The sequence below is a fragment of the Meleagris gallopavo genome, chromosome 12, assembly GCF_905368555.1.
Source record: "Meleagris gallopavo chromosome 12, MGAL_WU_HG_1.1, whole genome shotgun sequence".
Taxonomy (NCBI): Eukaryota; Metazoa; Chordata; class Aves; order Galliformes; family Phasianidae; genus Meleagris; species Meleagris gallopavo.
In genome coordinates this window covers 16,148,817-16,167,759 of record NC_139415.1, presented here as the reverse complement: position 1 = coordinate 16,167,759, position 18,943 = coordinate 16,148,817, and the positions used below count along the sequence as shown (strand labels likewise).

Here is an 18,943-nt window from a genome sequence, read left to right as displayed (position 1 = left end):
GAACCCAGAGAAGTGCTTACTTTTTGTTTGCTGAGGATCTCAAGAACACAACCCTCATTTACTGTCAGACTTGCTTACACACTCTTGTATTTCAAGAAGTTGTGTAGGCAATATTTTGCCCATCATTTTGAAGCTAATTGCCTTTAGTATTGTTTAAAGTGGTATGATCTTGGTAGGATGACTTCACTTCCAGTGAAGATGTCTTAAGTGATGCTGTACTCAAAGCCTTAATAGTCCCTAATTTAAAACAGCTACACACAGGTTTCTGACAACTTCCTGAATGTTGGTGTTCTTGTATCTTGTTTTGCACTTGTAGTCCTTCCTGTTTCTCAGGACTGGTGACTTTTTTGCTGTTAACCATCACCATTAAGAGAACTACAAAATTTAGGCCTTTGTGATAATGTTATCAAACCATCTTCTTCCTTTAGAATAGATTTGGAATGTGAAAGTATTCTTCCTCCAGCTGGGATTTTGCCAGAAGACTGACTGAGACTCCTTGCTTGCAGTCTATTAATTAAATCGCGTAAAGTTTATTGCCTTGCACTTGCAGATTAGATCTTGCTTTAAGCAACAGTGCAGGGGAAAAAACAACACTCCAATATCTTGGCTGTGAAAGCAAGGAAAGGAAAAAGAACTTGGTTGAGAGATACTCTAGGGCAGCCTCTCTTTTTCCCTCTGGTCTGGGGAAGAGCTCAGGGTGCAGTGCCGCTGCTTTCCTCCACACCATACTTACATCCTCACTGGAGTTACCGTTATTGTTCCCCATCTGCATTCTCTCAATGGGAAATTCACTCTTTGCCAGGGAAATTTCACTTCTTAGAACAGTATGGTGCTGATCATAAACTTTTCCCAACCAATTTGCTCACCTGGTGTCTAAGATAAAGTAAAAGTGGCCTTGACGCCTGCTGGGTGCTGTGTGTACGCCTGAGCTGTGTTTGTTTGTGTACTGAATTCATACTGGCGTGGAAAGGACAAAATGGACTTGTTTTTTTCCTCTTTCTCTCAAGTGCCAGCTGCAGCGATGCCAATCTGAGTTGTGCTGGGCAACATAAGCTGTTTTGAAAGAGAATGCAGTTCGTGCTGCCCGTTCTCATCAATAAGTCGTGTTTATTTGCACCTTCCTGGTCACTGCTATTACGCACATTGGAGCAAATGGAGGAATGTACAATCTATTGGTTCCTGTTGACTGTGGTTTAAGGCAGTTGTTTTCTTCACTCAGCTTTCTGTTTGCTCTCATTTCTGTGAGATGTGAGTAGCTGTGGGAGCTTTTAATGGGGCTGATTGCTTCATCTGTAGAAAACTTGAAAGGTTGGTTGGTTTTGCAGTGCCAAACAGTGTCCCTGCGTTCTGTAGGCACTCTAAATAAAACAAACTGAACACACATCATTATTTATCACAGCTTGGGGAGCCTCAGGGCTGTTTTGAGGGGACTTCTGGGGTGAGGAGTGAGTGATAGATGGTGGAAAGAAGTGGAGAGGGGCCACTCGAAGTCCACTGTATCCAACTGAAATGTGCCTGTTGTTGTTGGCTCCATTTTCTGATGGGGGCTGTTGTATTCTTTTCAGCTGGGAAGGAGAGTAACAGATATGCTGTGTGGTGGGGGGGCTGCACGCCATGCCATGGGCCTCTGGCTCCCCAGGATTGTGCTTTCTTACTCCCTGTGCTAGTGTGGCTTGCCCTGTTCCAAGGGAGGGGGAGTATTAATTTTGATGAAAACATATCCCAGGACTAGAGGGCACTGAGTAGCTCACCAGTATAGTATGTTCTAGAAGAATATTCATTTTACTGAACAATGAACGTCCTCTGCCTCATGCCTTACCTTGGAGGTCTCTGAGCATCTCCAGGTGCTGTGTGGTGCTGGGCTTCCTTCCTTTGGCCAGTCCCTGCTCTTCTCTTCCGTATCCTTGGCAGTTGCTTTCAGCTGATCCTCTGTGGCATTTGTACCCAGCTGCTGTCCTGCATCATACAGGCTTTTAGCACGGTTTTGAATTTTAGCCACCAAATCCTGGGGAAGGGGGATGTCCAGGTAGATTGCTTGGTCAGTGTTTCATGTGCTTGAAGACTGAGCTTCTGGTGGGCTGATTGCGTGTTGGAGATAACCTCTGAGCCACAGTTCTGGGTGCTTTGTGACACCATGCCTTTCAGTGAGAGATTATCTCATGTGGCATCTGTGATAAAGTTGGGGTGCAGGGGATCAAAAAGCTTTGTGTGTAAACCATGCAGATGTAGCTGAACATCAGCTGGATTTGTACAGTGGGAAGAAAATAATTCACAGAACAACTTCGGAATACTTTCAAGATCCTTGGAAAGGTCTGCCAGATAAAAAGAGGCTGGTAACGAGTAGGATGTAAGCATGGAAACACATGGCTTTAGTGAAATCTCTCCAATCAGATGTAGCTTGCAGGCCAGGCTTAATGCCCCGGTCTTGATTCTTAGTAGAAGTTTGTATGGGACCAGCCAAATAGTCCAGTGGTGGAAATGACTGTATGTGTGAGAGTATGACTGTATGGAATTCTACAGAGAAGGTGCTGATCACTTTAAATTCATAGTATCAGTGTTGTGTTAAAATGAACCTTTAATGAGATCAGGTTGGTAATTTCATAATGTGCCACGTTTTTATGTCTTAGCTGCTGGAAGGTACGGAAGTTCTTTGATATGGTAGCTTTTTTTTTTTATAGGATATTTGCCAAAAATGAGATACCAGTTTTAGAGTGGAGGAGAGAATGGAATAATGCACCACTTTCAATGTGTTAATAGTACTTGTTTCTATAGCAACATGAAGCTTTTCTACAAGTCACGTAACCAAGTGGCTTCTTCAATTCTTTGGAGATGACTTTACCCATATTTCTGTGATCAGGACATGTTGCTGCGTGTATTTAACATGCATATTTCCTTCTTGCAGCCTTTATTCTGTAGCTGTTGAATTCCAGCCCTGACCGTGAATCAGTGGACCTGGATTTTCTGAGTAATATCTCCAGTCTCTCCATTCTTACCATATACTGGGCAAAAGAAATCAGGTTTTGTGTAGGCTGTTTGTGCATTTGAAGTCAGCTGTTTGAAAGACCAGACCAAAGTTTAGACCATTAAAATGCAATATTTAAAAAAATCTGTCATGTAGAAGGATTAGCATTCCAAAAATGACCGTTTTTTTTTTTCTGTCTTTGTGGATAAATTTAGACAGCTAATTTTTTCAGTAGTTGGCTGGGCGGATATCCTCCCTCCCTCCTCTGGTTTCTGCTCAGAGCTGGGTTTTTCCCTTGTCTTTCAGAAATGCTTTATGTGAAGGATGCATTAAGAAAGGAGAAAGGGGAAGAAAAAAAAAAAAAAAAGGAAGGATTGAATATTGTTTCAGAAGGAGAGAAAGAATCTTAAAATAATAATAATAATAATAAAAAAATAGTATCCCACACTTGGCAGCCTGGTGCTTGCCCGCGTGCGACTGGCCGGGTGCCAGCCTTGGCAGGGCCGGCCGCCACGGCTTGCCAGAAGTCTTCCTCTCCTGGCCACGCTCCCCTCCATGAGACGGATGGCTCGTTCACCTGATGCTTCTGTTCTAGAGCTGCTGAAGTCCCAGCATCTTGGAGCTGATAAGAGCACTTTGTCCAAACGTTGCGATAGCCGTGATGTCAACGTGGGGCCGTTTCAGGGAGCTCCGTATAACACTGAGATAACTCGTGGCAGAAAGCCTTATTGCCACCTCCTTAGTGTGAAGCTGTCCCAAAAGAAGCTGCTGTAAATACAGAGATGATTTGTTTCTTGCCTTTTTTTTGTTGTTGTTTGAGGATTTCCCAACCTGGCTTTTAGTTTGCAATTTCAATTCAGCATCTCGGAGATTTTCATTGAGTGATGAGTCTGAGTTGGGTTCTCTTGGAATTCTTCTTGCTTCTTTTAAAGATTTACATTTAGTTTTCCAGTATCCCTTTCTGGGTGACAGGTCTGCCCAGGTTGCTCAGTGAGCAGCTATTTGGAAGTGATATATTTTGCATTTTTGACCAATCCTATCTTAATAGCATTTGGAAAATCTCTTGAATTGTGTTGACAAGGAAAACTTTTCATTTGAAGAAATCAGAGGGAAGGTGAAGCACAGAAGGTCAGAGAAACTACTGCTGTTATTTTTGCTCTGGTAAATTTGATTTGTGGCTTGTGGTATTCTTGTCATGTCATTCTTTGAAGAGCTGCTGATTATTTGGTACTTTCACTCCCTGAAAGTAAATAATGAGGCTCTCTGGTCTAGTCGAGCCACTGCCATCTCTTCTGTAAGATCATGAAGCTGCGTAAGGGTCTGCTATTCCCTAGGTCTTGTTTTGGCTTCTTCCTTCCATGGCTGCACTCCAAGGTCTCTGAAATTTTCCATTATCTTGGTAGCCCCACATGATGACAGTTAAGTATTTCTTGCCGTTGTTGTTGTCAGCAAGGATTTGTTCTTTTTTTCTTGTGTACAGTCATCAGCCTTTCTGATTCAAGGCACTTTTGTACCTAGCTGTTAAATTCTGTCCCAAAATGTCAGCCCACCATTTGCTTATATTTGTCTGATGTTCTTGCAGACTCAAGTCAACAAGTATTCAAATGTAATTCAATTTTTTTTTTTTTTGGCAAACTTTCATTTTCAGTGTTTTGCTAAGATGTAGCAGCCCAAGCAGCACAATTTGTGAGGTGGGAGAGGAGGAGTAAGGCTGATGTTATGTAGTGAGGCTTCTGAGCAGGGCTGTCTCAGGGACCTGGCATTTTAGGCAGATAGGACTTTGTGTTGTTTGTTCCGTATCCTGCACACACAAAAGTTCTTGTCCTGCCTCCTCTAAGAAACAGGATGCCCGTATTGTCTCCAGGCTGAGAACTTTGCCAACATTAGCAACAAGTGAGAAATAGGGCTGAGAGAAAAATGAGGTTGCTGAGCTTTTAAAAAATTATCAGTACAGTGTTTTCAGTAGTTCTCGTTCAAATGACTGCCATTAAAACTATTCCTATGTTTTAGAAATCTAGCTCAGTGATTACCTTGTTCACGTGAACTCGGATATCCTCCTTTGCTTGCTTTGTACTCCTTCAGACAGCAGTCAGCAGATTTACAGAGAGATGCAGGGAATCCTATTTATACACCAGTCTGTTGCTGAATTGCAGAGGCACTAAGGCAGTATGGAAGTCTTTCCCAGGAATGAAATCATCTCGCTCTTTTTCTCCTATGTTCACGTGGACGCACAGTGTGGCAGCCTTTGTTTTTTGCAAGTGTCTGCCCTGATGGAAACATGCAGTGCTGCTTCAGTACATCTACAACTTCGTGGAGGCACGGGGACGTCTGCTGCTTCGTAGGGCTCTGAACTGGGAACTTTGCTACTGCACTAACTGGGGGTTCACTCAGAACAGCAGTCCATCTGCTAGCAAGGCAAATTTCTTGTTTGTTTGTTTGTTTAACTCCTTAGTTGTTGTCAGTGTGGTAGTGCTGTATACCTGAATGTGCCTTACTGGGTGGTATGTGGGCATGTTTCTCTCCTTTTACACTGATGCAAGTAACCATCAATAAGAGACTTTACACCAATATGCTTTTTTATTTTTGTTGATGTGTGATGTAGGTGTTTTTTCCTTCTTCAGAGGAAGTCAGGTATACCCGTGCTGTGCATTCTGTAGCAGTCCTCACTCCTGCTATGGGTTTTGGAAGTAGTTGGCCCTACAGAAACGTCCTCACTTTGACCTGGTGAGGTTATTTGTGCTGCTTCCCCTGGTCTGCCAGTTTGGCTAACAGGACATGCAGCACCACCTCCTGCAGGTTGAATCTCCTCCGCAGAATGTTTCCAGTGGTGATCGTAGAAGCCGGGTTGGTACTCGGATGCCAGCCTCGACTTGCAGTGTTGGCAGCTGGGACTTCTTTTAAAAAGGGGCCGGGGGGAAGTGGAAAATATTGAAGCAAGATCGGTACGAAAGCATTTGGATTACAAATGCAGAATTGTCTGTGTGTGTCTTACGAGTCCATTTGGGGGTGGGCCCTGGCTTTTTGTAAATGACACATAGATCTTGATGCAGAGCTGTGAACCATTTTGATTTTTAATGAGCAGAGGAATTTAAAAGTTTTCTGGTTTGTTGCACCAGTTGAATGAAATTTCCTCTCAGATACTCGTGCGTTGCCACATGGCAGATTTTTGGCAGTCAGGAAGAGGAAGTTGCAGGGTAAAATTTCTTTTGTGGAATTGTTAACAGTATCTTAAAAAGTGTTTCCCTGCAGGCTGGGCTCTGTTGCTTCCGTGTTCATTCTGGGACATTAGTTTCTTTGCTGGTCGTGTGCTTTTTGCTCAAATAGCTCAGTTTAAATGTCTTGTGGTGCTTTGCTTGGATCATACTGGAGTTGTACTACTGAAACGCTGCTTTACGTTGTTATTATTGGTACTGTTTTTTAGCTAAGTTAGAAAGTGGAAAACAGTCACTTAATGCAAACCAGATTTCCTATCTGTGTTTGTTTACAGAGCCTCTGGCACACAGCTCGCATGGCTAAAGGGCCATACAAAGCTGCAATCAAAATGTTGTTGTTACATAAATATAATGCTGCCACTTCTTTTGATGTAACAATAGTGAGATTGTCTGGTGACGATTCTGCTCTTTGTTCGTCCAAGCCAAAATGCTTTCACAGAAAACGAATGTCTCAATATAAACTTTTTTTTCTTTTTTTTTTTTTTTTTTTTTTTTTTTTTGGTACTTTATGTATTTTGTTCTCCAAACCTGGAATTTTGGGGATAAGGCAGAATTCTGTTACGCTCTTCAGGGAGAAATAGCAGCGCCTCTGATTGCACAGTATTTGATGTTTACCATCTGTACTTTATTAAACCTCATTCTGCATACATAAGCAACATTGGGATGCTACATTGGGGTTGACCTAACCATGTGTGCTATAGTGTAGCAATGCTTTATTGTACAAGTGTAATTAAGTTGTTTAAAGGAGGTTATTTTCTTGCCAGTAAAGACCAATTTGAAGTACAAATGGGAAAGACAAGGAATGCTTAGAAAGACAATAAGTCAGCGCTCAAAAAAAACCCACCAAGAAATCCCATAATTCTAGGGCTTTGGATGGGGGAGTATTGAATTGTTTCCATTATCCTTATGTTGTTCTTCTTTTCAAAGCTGCATTATTTCATTGGCTCATGTTATGAATTTCATCTGCAAAAAAGATATTTTCAGGCAACTGAAACAGGAAAAAAATAGTCACTTCAGTCAGTTTGAAAGGAATTGGTTCTTTTGCAGAGCTTCCCTAGAGCCCAGGCAACGAAGACGTAGATTTGTGCAGATTGGGGTTTTTCCATAATACCATTCCCTTTACTTCACAGCAACTCACATCCCTTGCCTTCTTTCTTGCAGTGTGCCCCAGCTCATGTGGCAAGAGAGCCTGCACAGACCAGAACGAGTGCTGCCATCCTGAGTGCCTGGGGAGCTGCACAGCACCCGACAACAACACTGCTTGCGTGGCCTGTCGCAACTACTACTACGAAGGGGTCTGCATGCCCACCTGCCCTCCCAACACCTACAAGTTTGAGGGCTGGCGCTGCGTGACCAAGGAGTTCTGCTCCAAAGTCCCTGCCACTGAAACAAGTGAATACGAGAGGTTTGTGATTCACAACGACGAGTGCATGGCAGAGTGCCCCTCTGGATTCATACGCAATGGGAGCCAAAGGTAATGAAACTTTCTTAAAGTCCGTCACAGTTAGCATGTTTATTTCCCCCTCCCTACTCTGTGGCAGCCTTGTGATGCAAGTTGCATTTGGTGAAGACGTGTTTTGGAATTTCATCACTTCCCAGTAAAGGCTTGTTCAGACATCATTTTAGAAGTCTAATTATGCACATCAGTTCATCCTGCTTGTTCTGAAAGACTTCAGAAGGTCAGAACTGTGCAAAACCAGGTTTTGAACAAAAGGAAGTGAGAGCCAAGGAAGGCAGGGCTGGAGTTTGGCAGATTACCGTTGTCACACTCACAGCAAGCTAGGAGCTGTCTTGTTTCACATGTTGTTTGCTTTATATATACTTACATTTTAGACGTGTTCTTTAGTAACTTTATTTCCTTTTTTTCACTCTTTCCAGAAAATAGCAATGATGTTTTAGAGGAGAGCAATCGTAAAGTTGGTTACAAAAATGATGCAGATAACATTATACAGAATAAATTTCTGCAAGGATGTAATTCACCTCCACTTATTTCATTCTGACAGTTGGATTGATGTGTGCTTAACACTTTCTTATTTTTCGTAGGGTTAAGCTAACAGCCTCAGTTGCCTGTTGACCCAAACCCTCTATAAATAAGGGAAGGTGCTTCAGTACAATGCTAAACAGATGCCCTTTTAAGTTGCCGTAAGATAGGGGTTTTCAGAAAGATGGTTGTGATGATACCTGCACTGGCTGTGTGTCTGTGCATGGCATTCATCTGCTCACTCAAGCAGCAAGGCAGTCCCTGGTTCACATTGGGTTGTAAGCAACTTAACACTGTGTTTGCTCAAAGCCCAATATTCACCAGAGAAATCTTTCACTTATCTACCTGAGGTTGTAGCCCAGCTGTTTGAGCTGCTTACACTGAAGTGCATGACAGTTCTATCTTATCTCAGTGTAGCGCTCAGCTGCGAAGATTGAAAGGAGCTGTAACCCAAGGCCAGAGAATGTTTTCTTCCCCAGAGGTGATGTTAACAAATAGTTGCAAATGGAAAGCATTTCCCGCATTCTTTGTACATTTAGTTGAATGCCTCTTGCTTGTGTCTGTAGCTTTTAGTGGTTTGTGGCATGTTATAGTGCAGGATTTTGAAATAGGACCTCACCAGTAAGAAAAGGAAGCTTCCTTCTTTATACTGTTTGCACACGAAAAATGGCTGCTATCAATTTACATGTTTCTTTAAGCCCTAGAAGAAAGTGGATTCAGTTTCTTTTTAAGGCAATAAATAATAAGTCTGTGCTCATCACTGTTGGCATCAAAAGCTTTTGTCTTTGGAGCTCTTTCTCTTCCCTATTTTTCCCCTCTAAAGCAATAATGTAGGGTAAGTGATGATGAACTTCAATTTATTCCAATATTTTCATTAGTGAGATAAAAAACAAATTTGCATCAGGAAAGACGTGCACTAGGAGTGATCAGAAGGCATGTTTTTTCCACATGTGTTTAATGATATAGTCTTTATGAAGCTGCAGTAGCCAAGGGCTAGGCTAGCCTGCGATCTTGCTCCTTGAGTTTGGTCTGTTAAAATGTTTATAGATGTCTGTGAGTATGAGAAGCAGGACACATCAGCCTGACAGTCAGGTAGGTTTCTCTGAGTTAGGCTATGCTTGTCTTGATGTTTTATGGTCACAGGTGTACCTATTCTTTCTTAATTTGTGTAATCCATTTTGGATCTGTTTAGACTTCTTGTCTGCCTCTCCCAGTCCTTGTAGCAGTGAGTTACACAAATTAGTTTTGTCTTGCATAAAGGTGCATCTTTTTGTTTGTTTGAACTTGCTACTTTAATACCTCTGACGCTATAAGAAGCAGTGACTAATTCACTGCTCACTTTCTCTGTGTCACCCAGGACTGTATACACCCACAGCTGTGTTTCCCAGGTTAAAACACTAGTGTTGGTTTTGAAGTGCTGGTTTGAGGACACAGAGAAAGAAAACTTAATAGAATTTGTAACAATACTTGCCCATCTCCAGTTCCTAGCTGGCCTATTTTTGGAGGTTGAGTCTAAATTAGCTCAAAACTTCAATAGCACTTGATGCTTGTGTAGGTTAGAAGGGTCATCTTTGTGGTTATAATGAAGTTGGAGTAAATGAAATGGTGGTGTTTTTTACCTGAAGTGCCTTCTGCTCAGGGTAACAGAGCCTTTAAGAAACTGGCGAACAGCAGGTAGGAGTCCATTCGATTGCTTCCATGTTGCTGTGGACAGCAGGTGTGATGTGCCAGCCTCTCTTGTGTCCCACAAGTGTGTTATGTTTACCTATAAGTCTCTGCACTAGTGTGGCAACTCTCATTGTGGGTTGATGCATTTTCCTGAGCTTCATATGGAAATGTCTTTCAAAATCAAATTCAAAGCGATCTGTGGAATCTGAGCTGTGTATCACTGCTTATTCTCTGTTTCTTTTTCTTTCCAAACAGTATGTTCTGCAGCCCTTGTGAGGGGCCTTGCCCGAAAATTTGTGAGGATGGGAAAACGAAGACCATTGACTCTGTCACATCAGCACAAATGTTGCAGGGATGCACGATTCTCAAGGGGAATTTGCTGATCAACATCCGTCGTGGAAGTAAGTGACTTCCCTGCCTTTACAAACCTCTGATGAGACTGCTTTTAATATTTTTCTTTTGTCAGCATAATAACAGGAACATAAAAAACTCAGTGACTTGTTTGTTTTCCTGTCCCATAGCAGTGCCCGTGTTTGGGTTGGCCTACTTGTAGCACCATTCTCCAGCATGCAGATGGAACAGGTAGTCAGCTATCAACCATGAAGCAGGGAAAGCTGGTGTTTTCTTTAGCTTTTTTTCATCAGGGCAAGAAACCAGGAGGCACCAGGACTAGGCAGGGAGATGAGAAATAGTCCCAAAGGAGTAATAAGGCCTCAACAAAATGAAAAAGTGGAAAATCCCTGCATCTGGGTAGATAAATAAGAGTTCTCCACAAGTAGGGAGTGGCACTGGAAGATGGAATAGCCTCAGTTTCTAAGGTAGGAGGTGTTGTCTTGCTAAAATTTGCAATCAGTAGCTCCAGAAGCTCATACAAAGCCCAGTACTGTGCCTCTGGATGGTCATCGTTAGTGAGCTGGCCAGTCTTTGTTGCATGTCTTGAACAAGCTTTGGATTAAATTTGTTAGGGACGTCATTCATCGATCAGGAAAGTGCTGACAGTTGGTGAGCTTTTAAAGAAATACACAGTAAAAATTGCTGTTAGTTTTTGTTGGAAGTCTGTCTCTGTATGGAAGGTGCTTTTTGCTTTTTCATGAATATGGTTGAAACCTTCAGATATATTTGATTTCCTTCCTTCTGCTTAATAAAAATGATGGGGTTTAGAAACAGCAGTATATGCATTACTTCATTCATGGTTCCACTGTTGCTAGTAGAGTCTACATCAGGAGAGATTTTCAGTATGCCTGAGTGTATGCAGAGGGGGGATGTTGTGGCTTAATTATTATCAAAGTGTGTTGAAGATCGTGACACCACACAAGGACTGCAATCCTTGAGCCTGGTGAAGTGTGAGATTTTGCAGAGCTTGGCAAGCACAGTTCACATCCTAGGGAGATGGTAGTCCTGAAGGTTGGAGCTAACTCTGAAGAAGTTTAAATAACTTAGTGTGGAAAATCACTAGTGTGATGCTGCACAGAGCATGGTCTGTGGCTTGAGGACATCCTTAGAGTTTTGTCTTCCTTGTTTCATGGAGTTCCAAGTTTGATGGGTAAAGTTTTCTAAGCCACTGAAATCAGTTTTATGCCCCATTGGAGACCATTAGAACACTTCTCTGCCTCTTCACATTTGTCTTCAGTCTCATTCTCCATTCTTCAGTGGTGGCTTCTGCCTGAGACTTGCTCTGGACCTGAAGAGCAATTCCATTCCCATGGATGTATGCATTTACACAAGGGTCTTCAGCTTGGCCAGAACACTGGCTCAGTATTTGGTGCTGTCTTCAGAGTGTAATGTCTGGGGAAGAAACATATATAACAATACAGAAAAGCAAGAGTATCTTTCCAGTGTTGCACTGCCTTGGTTTTTGTCCTTCAGCCATCTGTCTGCACAGTTAACTGCCACTTTAGGAGGAATACCATTGTCTGTCATTTTCAAAAGCAACAATTGCAGACATTTCCTTTTACTAAAACGGTGCTAAATAAAGTAGAATATGGAATAAAGTTATGGATTTTAGAATAATAAAACTGTGTTTTTTCTTAATATAGATAACATAGCTTCAGAACTGGAGAATTTCATGGGTCTGATTGAGACAGTGACAGGGTATGTGAAGATTCGCCATTCCCATGCACTGGTTTCTCTGTCTTTCTTGAAGAACCTGCGGTATATTTTGGGAGAGGAGCAAGTGGATGGGTAAGTGTTTATACATTTGTAGGTGCAATTTAACTTTTAATACAAAGCCACAAGAGGCTGAGTCTCCTAATGAGCATTTGTGTACTGTTTATACAATTATCTCTTCTGCTAATATCTGCTAATACATTTCACTAATGGGGGATTGCAACTGGAAGAGACTCCACTAGTATGAATTACTTTGTAAGTTGTGATTGTTTGCAGTTCCTTAAAGTGTTAACATTAAATTAATTGTCTATCAAGCAGAAAGCAGCTTGGTCAGGAAGAGTAAATGGTTGCTGTGGGTTATTCTGTTTCTGTAATGCAGATACAATGTGTGATACTTCAGCTGCTCCGCTGTATACAGTTGTATACAGCTCCTGTTTCTCTATGATGGCATAGGTAGCAGAAACAAAAGCTTTCAATCTCCACAGAACTTGCAGTACTCAGGTGTGTTGATGTTCCTTCAGCAAGTTGTGTTTCTCCTTCTCTCCCTGAATCAAGTTTCAATTCAAGTTTAAACCAATATTCTGTGGGAAAAGTTAAGTCTCTGTCACTAATAAGAGAATTATTAAACAAAGAATTTTGGGTAATTGTATAGGAAAAGGTAGTGGGAAGGTCATGGGAAAGGTTGCTTATGCCTGGTTTATCTGCCCCGACAGGATAAAGTTACAGCATGAGGGATTCTTCACAACCTCCCTGCTTCTGTCAGACTAGTCTTTGGTCAGCCTTAAATTCTTCAAATTCCATCATCTGACAGAGCAAATTAAAGGGCAGCTCTTCATCTTGCACTTGAAAAACACAGGTTTTTTTTCAGTAAGATTGTTCTATGGAAAAGCTTGTTTCTAATTGCAAATCCTAGAGGCTTGTCACTTGGAGCACAAGGCTCATTCAGCCACTCACGATGCTCTGTGCTCTAACAGATAGTCCAGTTATCTGTTTGTTTTTTCTCCTACCTCTCTTCTCCCTCTCTTGCACTCCTTAAATTTGAGTTCAGCTTTGAGGTTTAAGTAGTATATATATTGCTGTTACCTTGGATGTCGGTAAGCAGAGCTGATATGAAGAGGAATGACAGGCTTTAAAATCTGATTCCCTATTAAAAAAGGAAATGGTGCAGCTTTGAAGAGGAAAATAGGGCTGAGGGAAGTTAGGAAGTGCCCCCATTTGCATACTGATGTCAGGGGCACTTTGCCTGGAAAATGCCTAGCGTAATTTAGGCATTGCCACAATCTAAATAACATTTCCAAAAATATTTAGTTGAAAGTAGATACCTGGCAAGGAAGAGGTGAGCTTGAACTAGGACTTTGGCAGAGCTGTGAACATCAGGGAGTGGGGCAGTCCTGGGGGAAAGTTCCGTTGTACTCAGACAGTAGTTTATGGGAGTGCTGCCTTCAGGGGTGAGAAGGAGGTTAAATTAAGAACCATTATGGGAGTTGTTCATTACATGACTGACCCCAGTGCGCTGTTGTTTTTTTTATTGAACAGGAGTAGCAAAACAGTACTTCAGTATTTCTTCCTTACTCAGTCGCTGTTGGCTGCCTTGTTTGTTACAGAACGTGGGAAGATTATCGGGAATTTAATTTCTGCTGTTGTTTTCAGGATATTCATTACTTCTCTTGAACACCACATCAGTAGGGAATGAGGGAATGCATTCCCACCACAAAAAAAAATTCCCCTCTATGTATAGGGACAATGAAATAGAGATGTGCTGGAAGGGTCTCTGTGTTCCCTGCAGCATTTTCATTCGTAGTCTGGTGCCGGCTCTGCCTGACTGTCCTCTCCTCTGCTGAGTGCTGTGTGCTCGTCTCTGCCCTGTGCGTGAGTGGCACATGGGCAGCACTTCTCCAGGTGTTGGGTACCTGGAACACGAGTAGTTTGTGGCCTTAAGGAGAAGTGAGAAGATGATGGCCAAGGCACAACTGCTCCCTGTCACGTTATTGTGTACATATTTGGCTTTGTTACCCTCAGGTTCTCATCAGTGATCAGGGCCACATAGGTGTGGAATGCGTGCCAAGTTAATAGGCAGCTCCTTAGCTGATGTTTTGTGTGTGTAAAGCAGTAAGCACTTTCCGTTTTGCTCTCATATTGGTTGATGTTCCAGCTGGCCTAGCAGGATTTCTTTTCCTCTTCATTGTAGCACTGAGAGATGAACAGCTTCTCTGTGTGTCTTACAGGTCACTTGTCTCATTCCAGGCTTGTCAGACTCTGTCTGCCACAAGCCTGGTCTTCTGTAGCCAAGATATCCATTGCAGCCATTCACAGTCCTTTGCCAGTTCTTGTTCCCATTTTGGTGCAAGTCACTTCTTTACACATTGTATTAACCCCTTCAGCAGCAACCTTACCTGGTCATTACTTTCTTCTCAGAGCTTTTGGTGTCATATATGCTGTGAATGGGGATGAAAGGTGATTGAAAGCTTGTTATGTAGGCTTGTTATGTAGAGCACTTTCTTTACCAGTATCTCCTTTGCTGTGGGTGTCGTGTTCTGCATCATTGCTTTATGTGGATAGATGCAGCACTGTGTGCAGATACAGTATGAAACTGAGGTTTCTGATGCATGCAGTCAATAATTAAGTAGCTCTGGGTGTCTGCAGTTGGGATATGCATCACCTTGTGGGAATGTTCTCCTGTGGGTGTGTGTGGGTTATGCAGGTTGACTTGAGGCTCTTTATGGCATAGCCTGGGACCAGATGTGCCTCCTGCTCCTGTTGAGAAGTTCAGCCTGTCCTTCAAGTCGTGGTCTCTAGTCATTTACACTGATGCTCTCTCAAGAGTTTGAGTGGCAGTGCTTTGTTTTCCTAAACTGAATCTTCTATTCTCTCCATGCTATCTTCCTTGACATCTCTATTTTTTCCATAGCTGTTGGAGGCAGTGTCTGATATAATCATTATTTACAACCTAAGCCATAAGTGCCCTCCCATTGCCCGCTGCTCCACCTTCTGAGCCATGCAGCATTGCACCTCTCCTGTGCCTGGGACTGGATTTAGTATTCCAGGTTTGGTTTCCTTGGCACTTTGTGTAGTGCCAGAATAACTTCCACTAATTTATACTCACAGTGTATATAGGATCCCTTTGGACTTGTTTGCCTTGCCTCAGACTGCTGCTCAAACTTGTGTGGATGCCTTTAGCAGTACAATCCATAGAAATCCCAGGCTGTCCCAGTCAGTGTGAAGTTGTGTACTTGATTTGCCCCATTTATTCGACTTTCTTGAAATACAAGTTATTTGTCATGCTTCAGCACAAGAATTATCTCTTGTGTCTGAAGCATAATTGCCACAGTTGTGAGCAGAAGACAGGCTGGGCTGTTATTAAATATTTAAGATGGTTTCTGTAGCCATAGAGCCACACCTGTTTATTGCATTAAATCTGAGTCCAGCTTTTTGGGTCTTTGCTGAAGAACTTAGTTGCTGTTGCTTAATCACACAGCTAATTATAGTGAAGTGTCATCTTCTGAGCAGTGCACAAGGAGCTGCAGGGATTTTAGTCACCTGTAACAAATAAACACACTTTTTAGTGGTATCTGTTGAATCTCACATGCAGGGTAGCGTCACAATTCTCTCCTGGCAAGGAGCATTTAACATGCATGTATGTACTCCTTTTTCAACTGTTAGTCACCAGAGCACATTCTTCTCAGCATCTTACTGCAGTGGTTCCAGGTGTATCACTTTTCTTAGTGACCAAGCCCTGGATGTTTAGGGTGCACTTGGAAATAGGACAAAGCCCTTCTCTTTCACATCGTTCTCAAAGTACTCTGAGCATTTTGGTGTGTCATGAGAAACTGCAGCTGCGTTCTGTGCAGGTTGCAACCAGAATGCAGTTCTCACTTCAGGTTGGGTGAGGGAGGAATGAATGCTAAATTTTAGTTGAAACAGTGGAAAGAAAACCATAAATGAGTCTCTAGTGTGCCAGCTTCTTATGAGCAGAATGGTTTGTCTGCCGTGTTATTCTGGCTAACTCTGACTGCAGTTGAAAGGATGCGTAGGATTTGTAGCTTTAACTGTGCTGATGGGAGCTTACCGAGGTAAAATGACATGCACAGGTTGCAGGGATTTATCGTGCTAATAATCAGTTTTATGTTGATGTACTTCTGTTGGTAGGACTTCCCGAGAATAATATAATAAATACTGACAGAATAGGTTCTTTTGATTTAAATCCATCAGCAAACCTTTAACTCATTTCCTAATTGTGCATTCCTGTCTCTGTCATCCCAAAATGTGTTTTTGCAGGTGTTGTCTTACTGCTGGTGTGCAGCCCATTATCTTGCTTTTGCTGCACCTGTTTTTTTCAGTTCAGCACAATTGAGTGGCACCAGGAATTTCTTCTTACTGTGTGATAGGATTTACACAAACAACTTTGCATCTAATGTCTATGGAAATAAAGGATGCTCATGTTTTTCCCCTGCTGTGCTTTCGGAATGGGCTCAGCACGTGCTGCCACAGCCTGTGTTATTAGCTCTGCTCTTTGAAGTGTGGGTCCTGTGCTGTGCAGTCCGTGCAACTCTTCTCTGTCAGTTTTGATGTATAGGCACAACTGTACTTGGCACAGCGCAGGAAGCCTCTACTGGGCCAAAAGGTAAACTAAGACACAGAGGCAAGGAAGCTTCACTATGCAAACTCTTACAGTTGCTTTTGTAAACATAAGCAAGACAGCTGTGTTCACCACTTTATTTATCGTCAGAACTGCAGCTTGCTTTCCTTCCCATAAGGTATACAAGGTCATTACTTCCCATTTGGCACAAAAAGGAAAATCTATTGTAGAGATCTGCTGTCCAGAGGACGTGAATTTGTATTCCTTCCAGCAGCTTGCATATTTATCCATGATTAAAACATATGTTGGAACGGGCTTTACACAATGTGGTGTCAGCCTTGGGGTCCTCTGTTAGTCATTTGCCTGCCCTCTGACCAAAGTGAGCAGTTAGAAGAACGTGCTCCATGGGAGAGAAGAAAATCATTTACTCTGCTGAATACTGATTTAAATTAATGAGAGGAAGTACAGAATTTTAAAGTTTGCTTATATTAAGATATTCTTGGTGGGAATTGGTGATGAATTAAAACTGATATTTTCCTTCAAAAACTTTCTTCTAGGAATTATTCTTTTTATGTGCTTGATAACCACAATCTACAGCAGCTGTGGGACTGGAACCATCATAATTTGACGATCAAGGAGGGGAAAATGTACTTTGCATTTAATCCTAAATTGTGCGTTTCTGAGATCTACCGTATGGAGGAAGTTTCAGGAACCAAAGGGCGACAGAGCAAAGGAGATATAAATCCAAGGAACAATGGGGAGAGAGCCTCTTGTAAGTTTAAAAACAAAACAAAACAAAAAGCCCTTCACCACATGGCCATGTTATTGACTGTTACAACATGTAGAGGTTAGAAACTACGCTAGGCTTTCAGTCATTCTGCTTGATTGTTTTGTGCAAATGTAGCTGAAAGTATGTTTGTATTGGTGGAAAACTGTGGTTAGCTAGTCACTGCATCATCTATAAAAACTGATGAAGAAATCTGCCTTCAGTATACTACTTTTTTGTAACAACAGCATCCTATATCAATAGGAACAGAGTCAGTAAAATCTTGGGTTTTGGTATGGCCAATGAAGAGTAGTTGCTCTGTTTCCTTTGCAGATTTACATAATTATTGCTATTTTTCTCTCTCAGATGCATGTACTCTTTTTGTTATAAAGGAAGCTGCCTACATAACAATTTCACAGACACTAAAATACCGTTTGTGTTACTTCTGAGCTTCTTTTCAGCTCCTGCCAAATACTGCATTTTGTTACTAGAAGTGCTTGTTGCACACTCAATTTTTTGTGCTTTATTTTTCAGATTGCTTTTGATTTGCAAACTATTTTTAGTGTCCTACAGCATGCTTAAACTTCAGTGTCTGTATTCAATTTTGGATTCTGCGATGTTCTTGATGTCAGAGTTATTGGAAAGTCCTGTGTGTAGGTTTTGTGGAGTTTACATAAGGGCTCCAGGTGTAACCAACACATTTACAAGCAGTCTCTCTTGTAGGAATTAAGAAGACAGAATGCTTACAGTTTTGACCTCACACTCAGACTCTTAGAACTGATGGTGCATTTTTCTTTGGTCTGTTTGTGGTGCTCTTGGAGCTGAGTAAATTAAAATGTATCCTGTGCATAAGTCAAGTCCTCTTGTTCAGGATGGTATTCACAAAACTAGGGCACGTACTCTGCTGAATGTCTCTTTAGGCACGATGCATAAATGCAGATGGCATAGATCCTTGTTGTAAGTACACTCCATTCTTTGCACATTCAATAAAGCAAAGGCTTGCAGTCCTGGAGGAATTACAGACACACAGTCAGTCCTTACTACCACTGAGGCAAGTGCCAGCCTCTGCCTGTTTAAAAAAAAAAAACATTACAGAAAGCTTTCTGACTCTGAGAAGGGGAAAAGAATCAACAAAAGCTAAACTGCCTTTGATAAGATAGCACCAACAGTGCCAGTGTACATGAGGGTGAAACCCCCTTTATTTTCGGAGACTTGTATGAAATATTAGAAACTGCCACACAGTTGATGGCTTAGAACACAGTTTCTTCGTCCAAGCATTAAGTTTTTAAAATGCTACTTTGTTTTGGATTGGAAAACTCAGCGACTTGGTAGTGGGAAGCCACTCATTTCAAAGCTGCCAGCTTCCATCCAGCTCTGTTCAGAAGAGGAGCTGGAAGCTGCTGCCATCAAATGGTTGTGCAGTATATGATCTGAGTTTTGGAGGTTTTGGTCCAGCCTGTAATGAGTAGGAATATAAACTTCTTTCTCCTTTCTATCTTGTTTATTCTCCAGAAAGACAAATTGTAATTGCCTAAAATTGTCTCAGAAAGTGAGAATATGGAGGCTGCTTACATCTCTGCCTTTGCATTGCAATTGGATGATGAATTTAGTGCTACTAAACCAGTTCTGTGAATAAACAGGACTTCGATTTCTCATTCAGGGAGAGGCTGAA

General features: G+C 41.9%; 1 protein-coding gene across 3 annotated transcripts in view; it reads left to right on the top strand.

The window, feature by feature from the left end:
• IGF1R (insulin like growth factor 1 receptor) overlaps positions 1-18,943 on the top strand; it is a 150,287-nt gene that overhangs the window by 96,430 nt on the left and 34,914 nt on the right. For all 3 annotated transcript variants that reach the window (XM_085233854.1, XM_085233853.1, XM_085233855.1), the window contains 4 exons: positions 7,336-7,648; positions 10,079-10,224; positions 11,860-12,004; positions 17,063-17,277. In XM_085233854.1, coding sequence (XP_085089980.1) covers positions 7,336-7,648; positions 10,079-10,224; positions 11,860-12,004; positions 17,063-17,277 — 819 coding nt within the window. The remainder of the gene's footprint in view (positions 1-7,335; positions 7,649-10,078; positions 10,225-11,859; positions 12,005-17,062; positions 17,278-18,943) is intronic.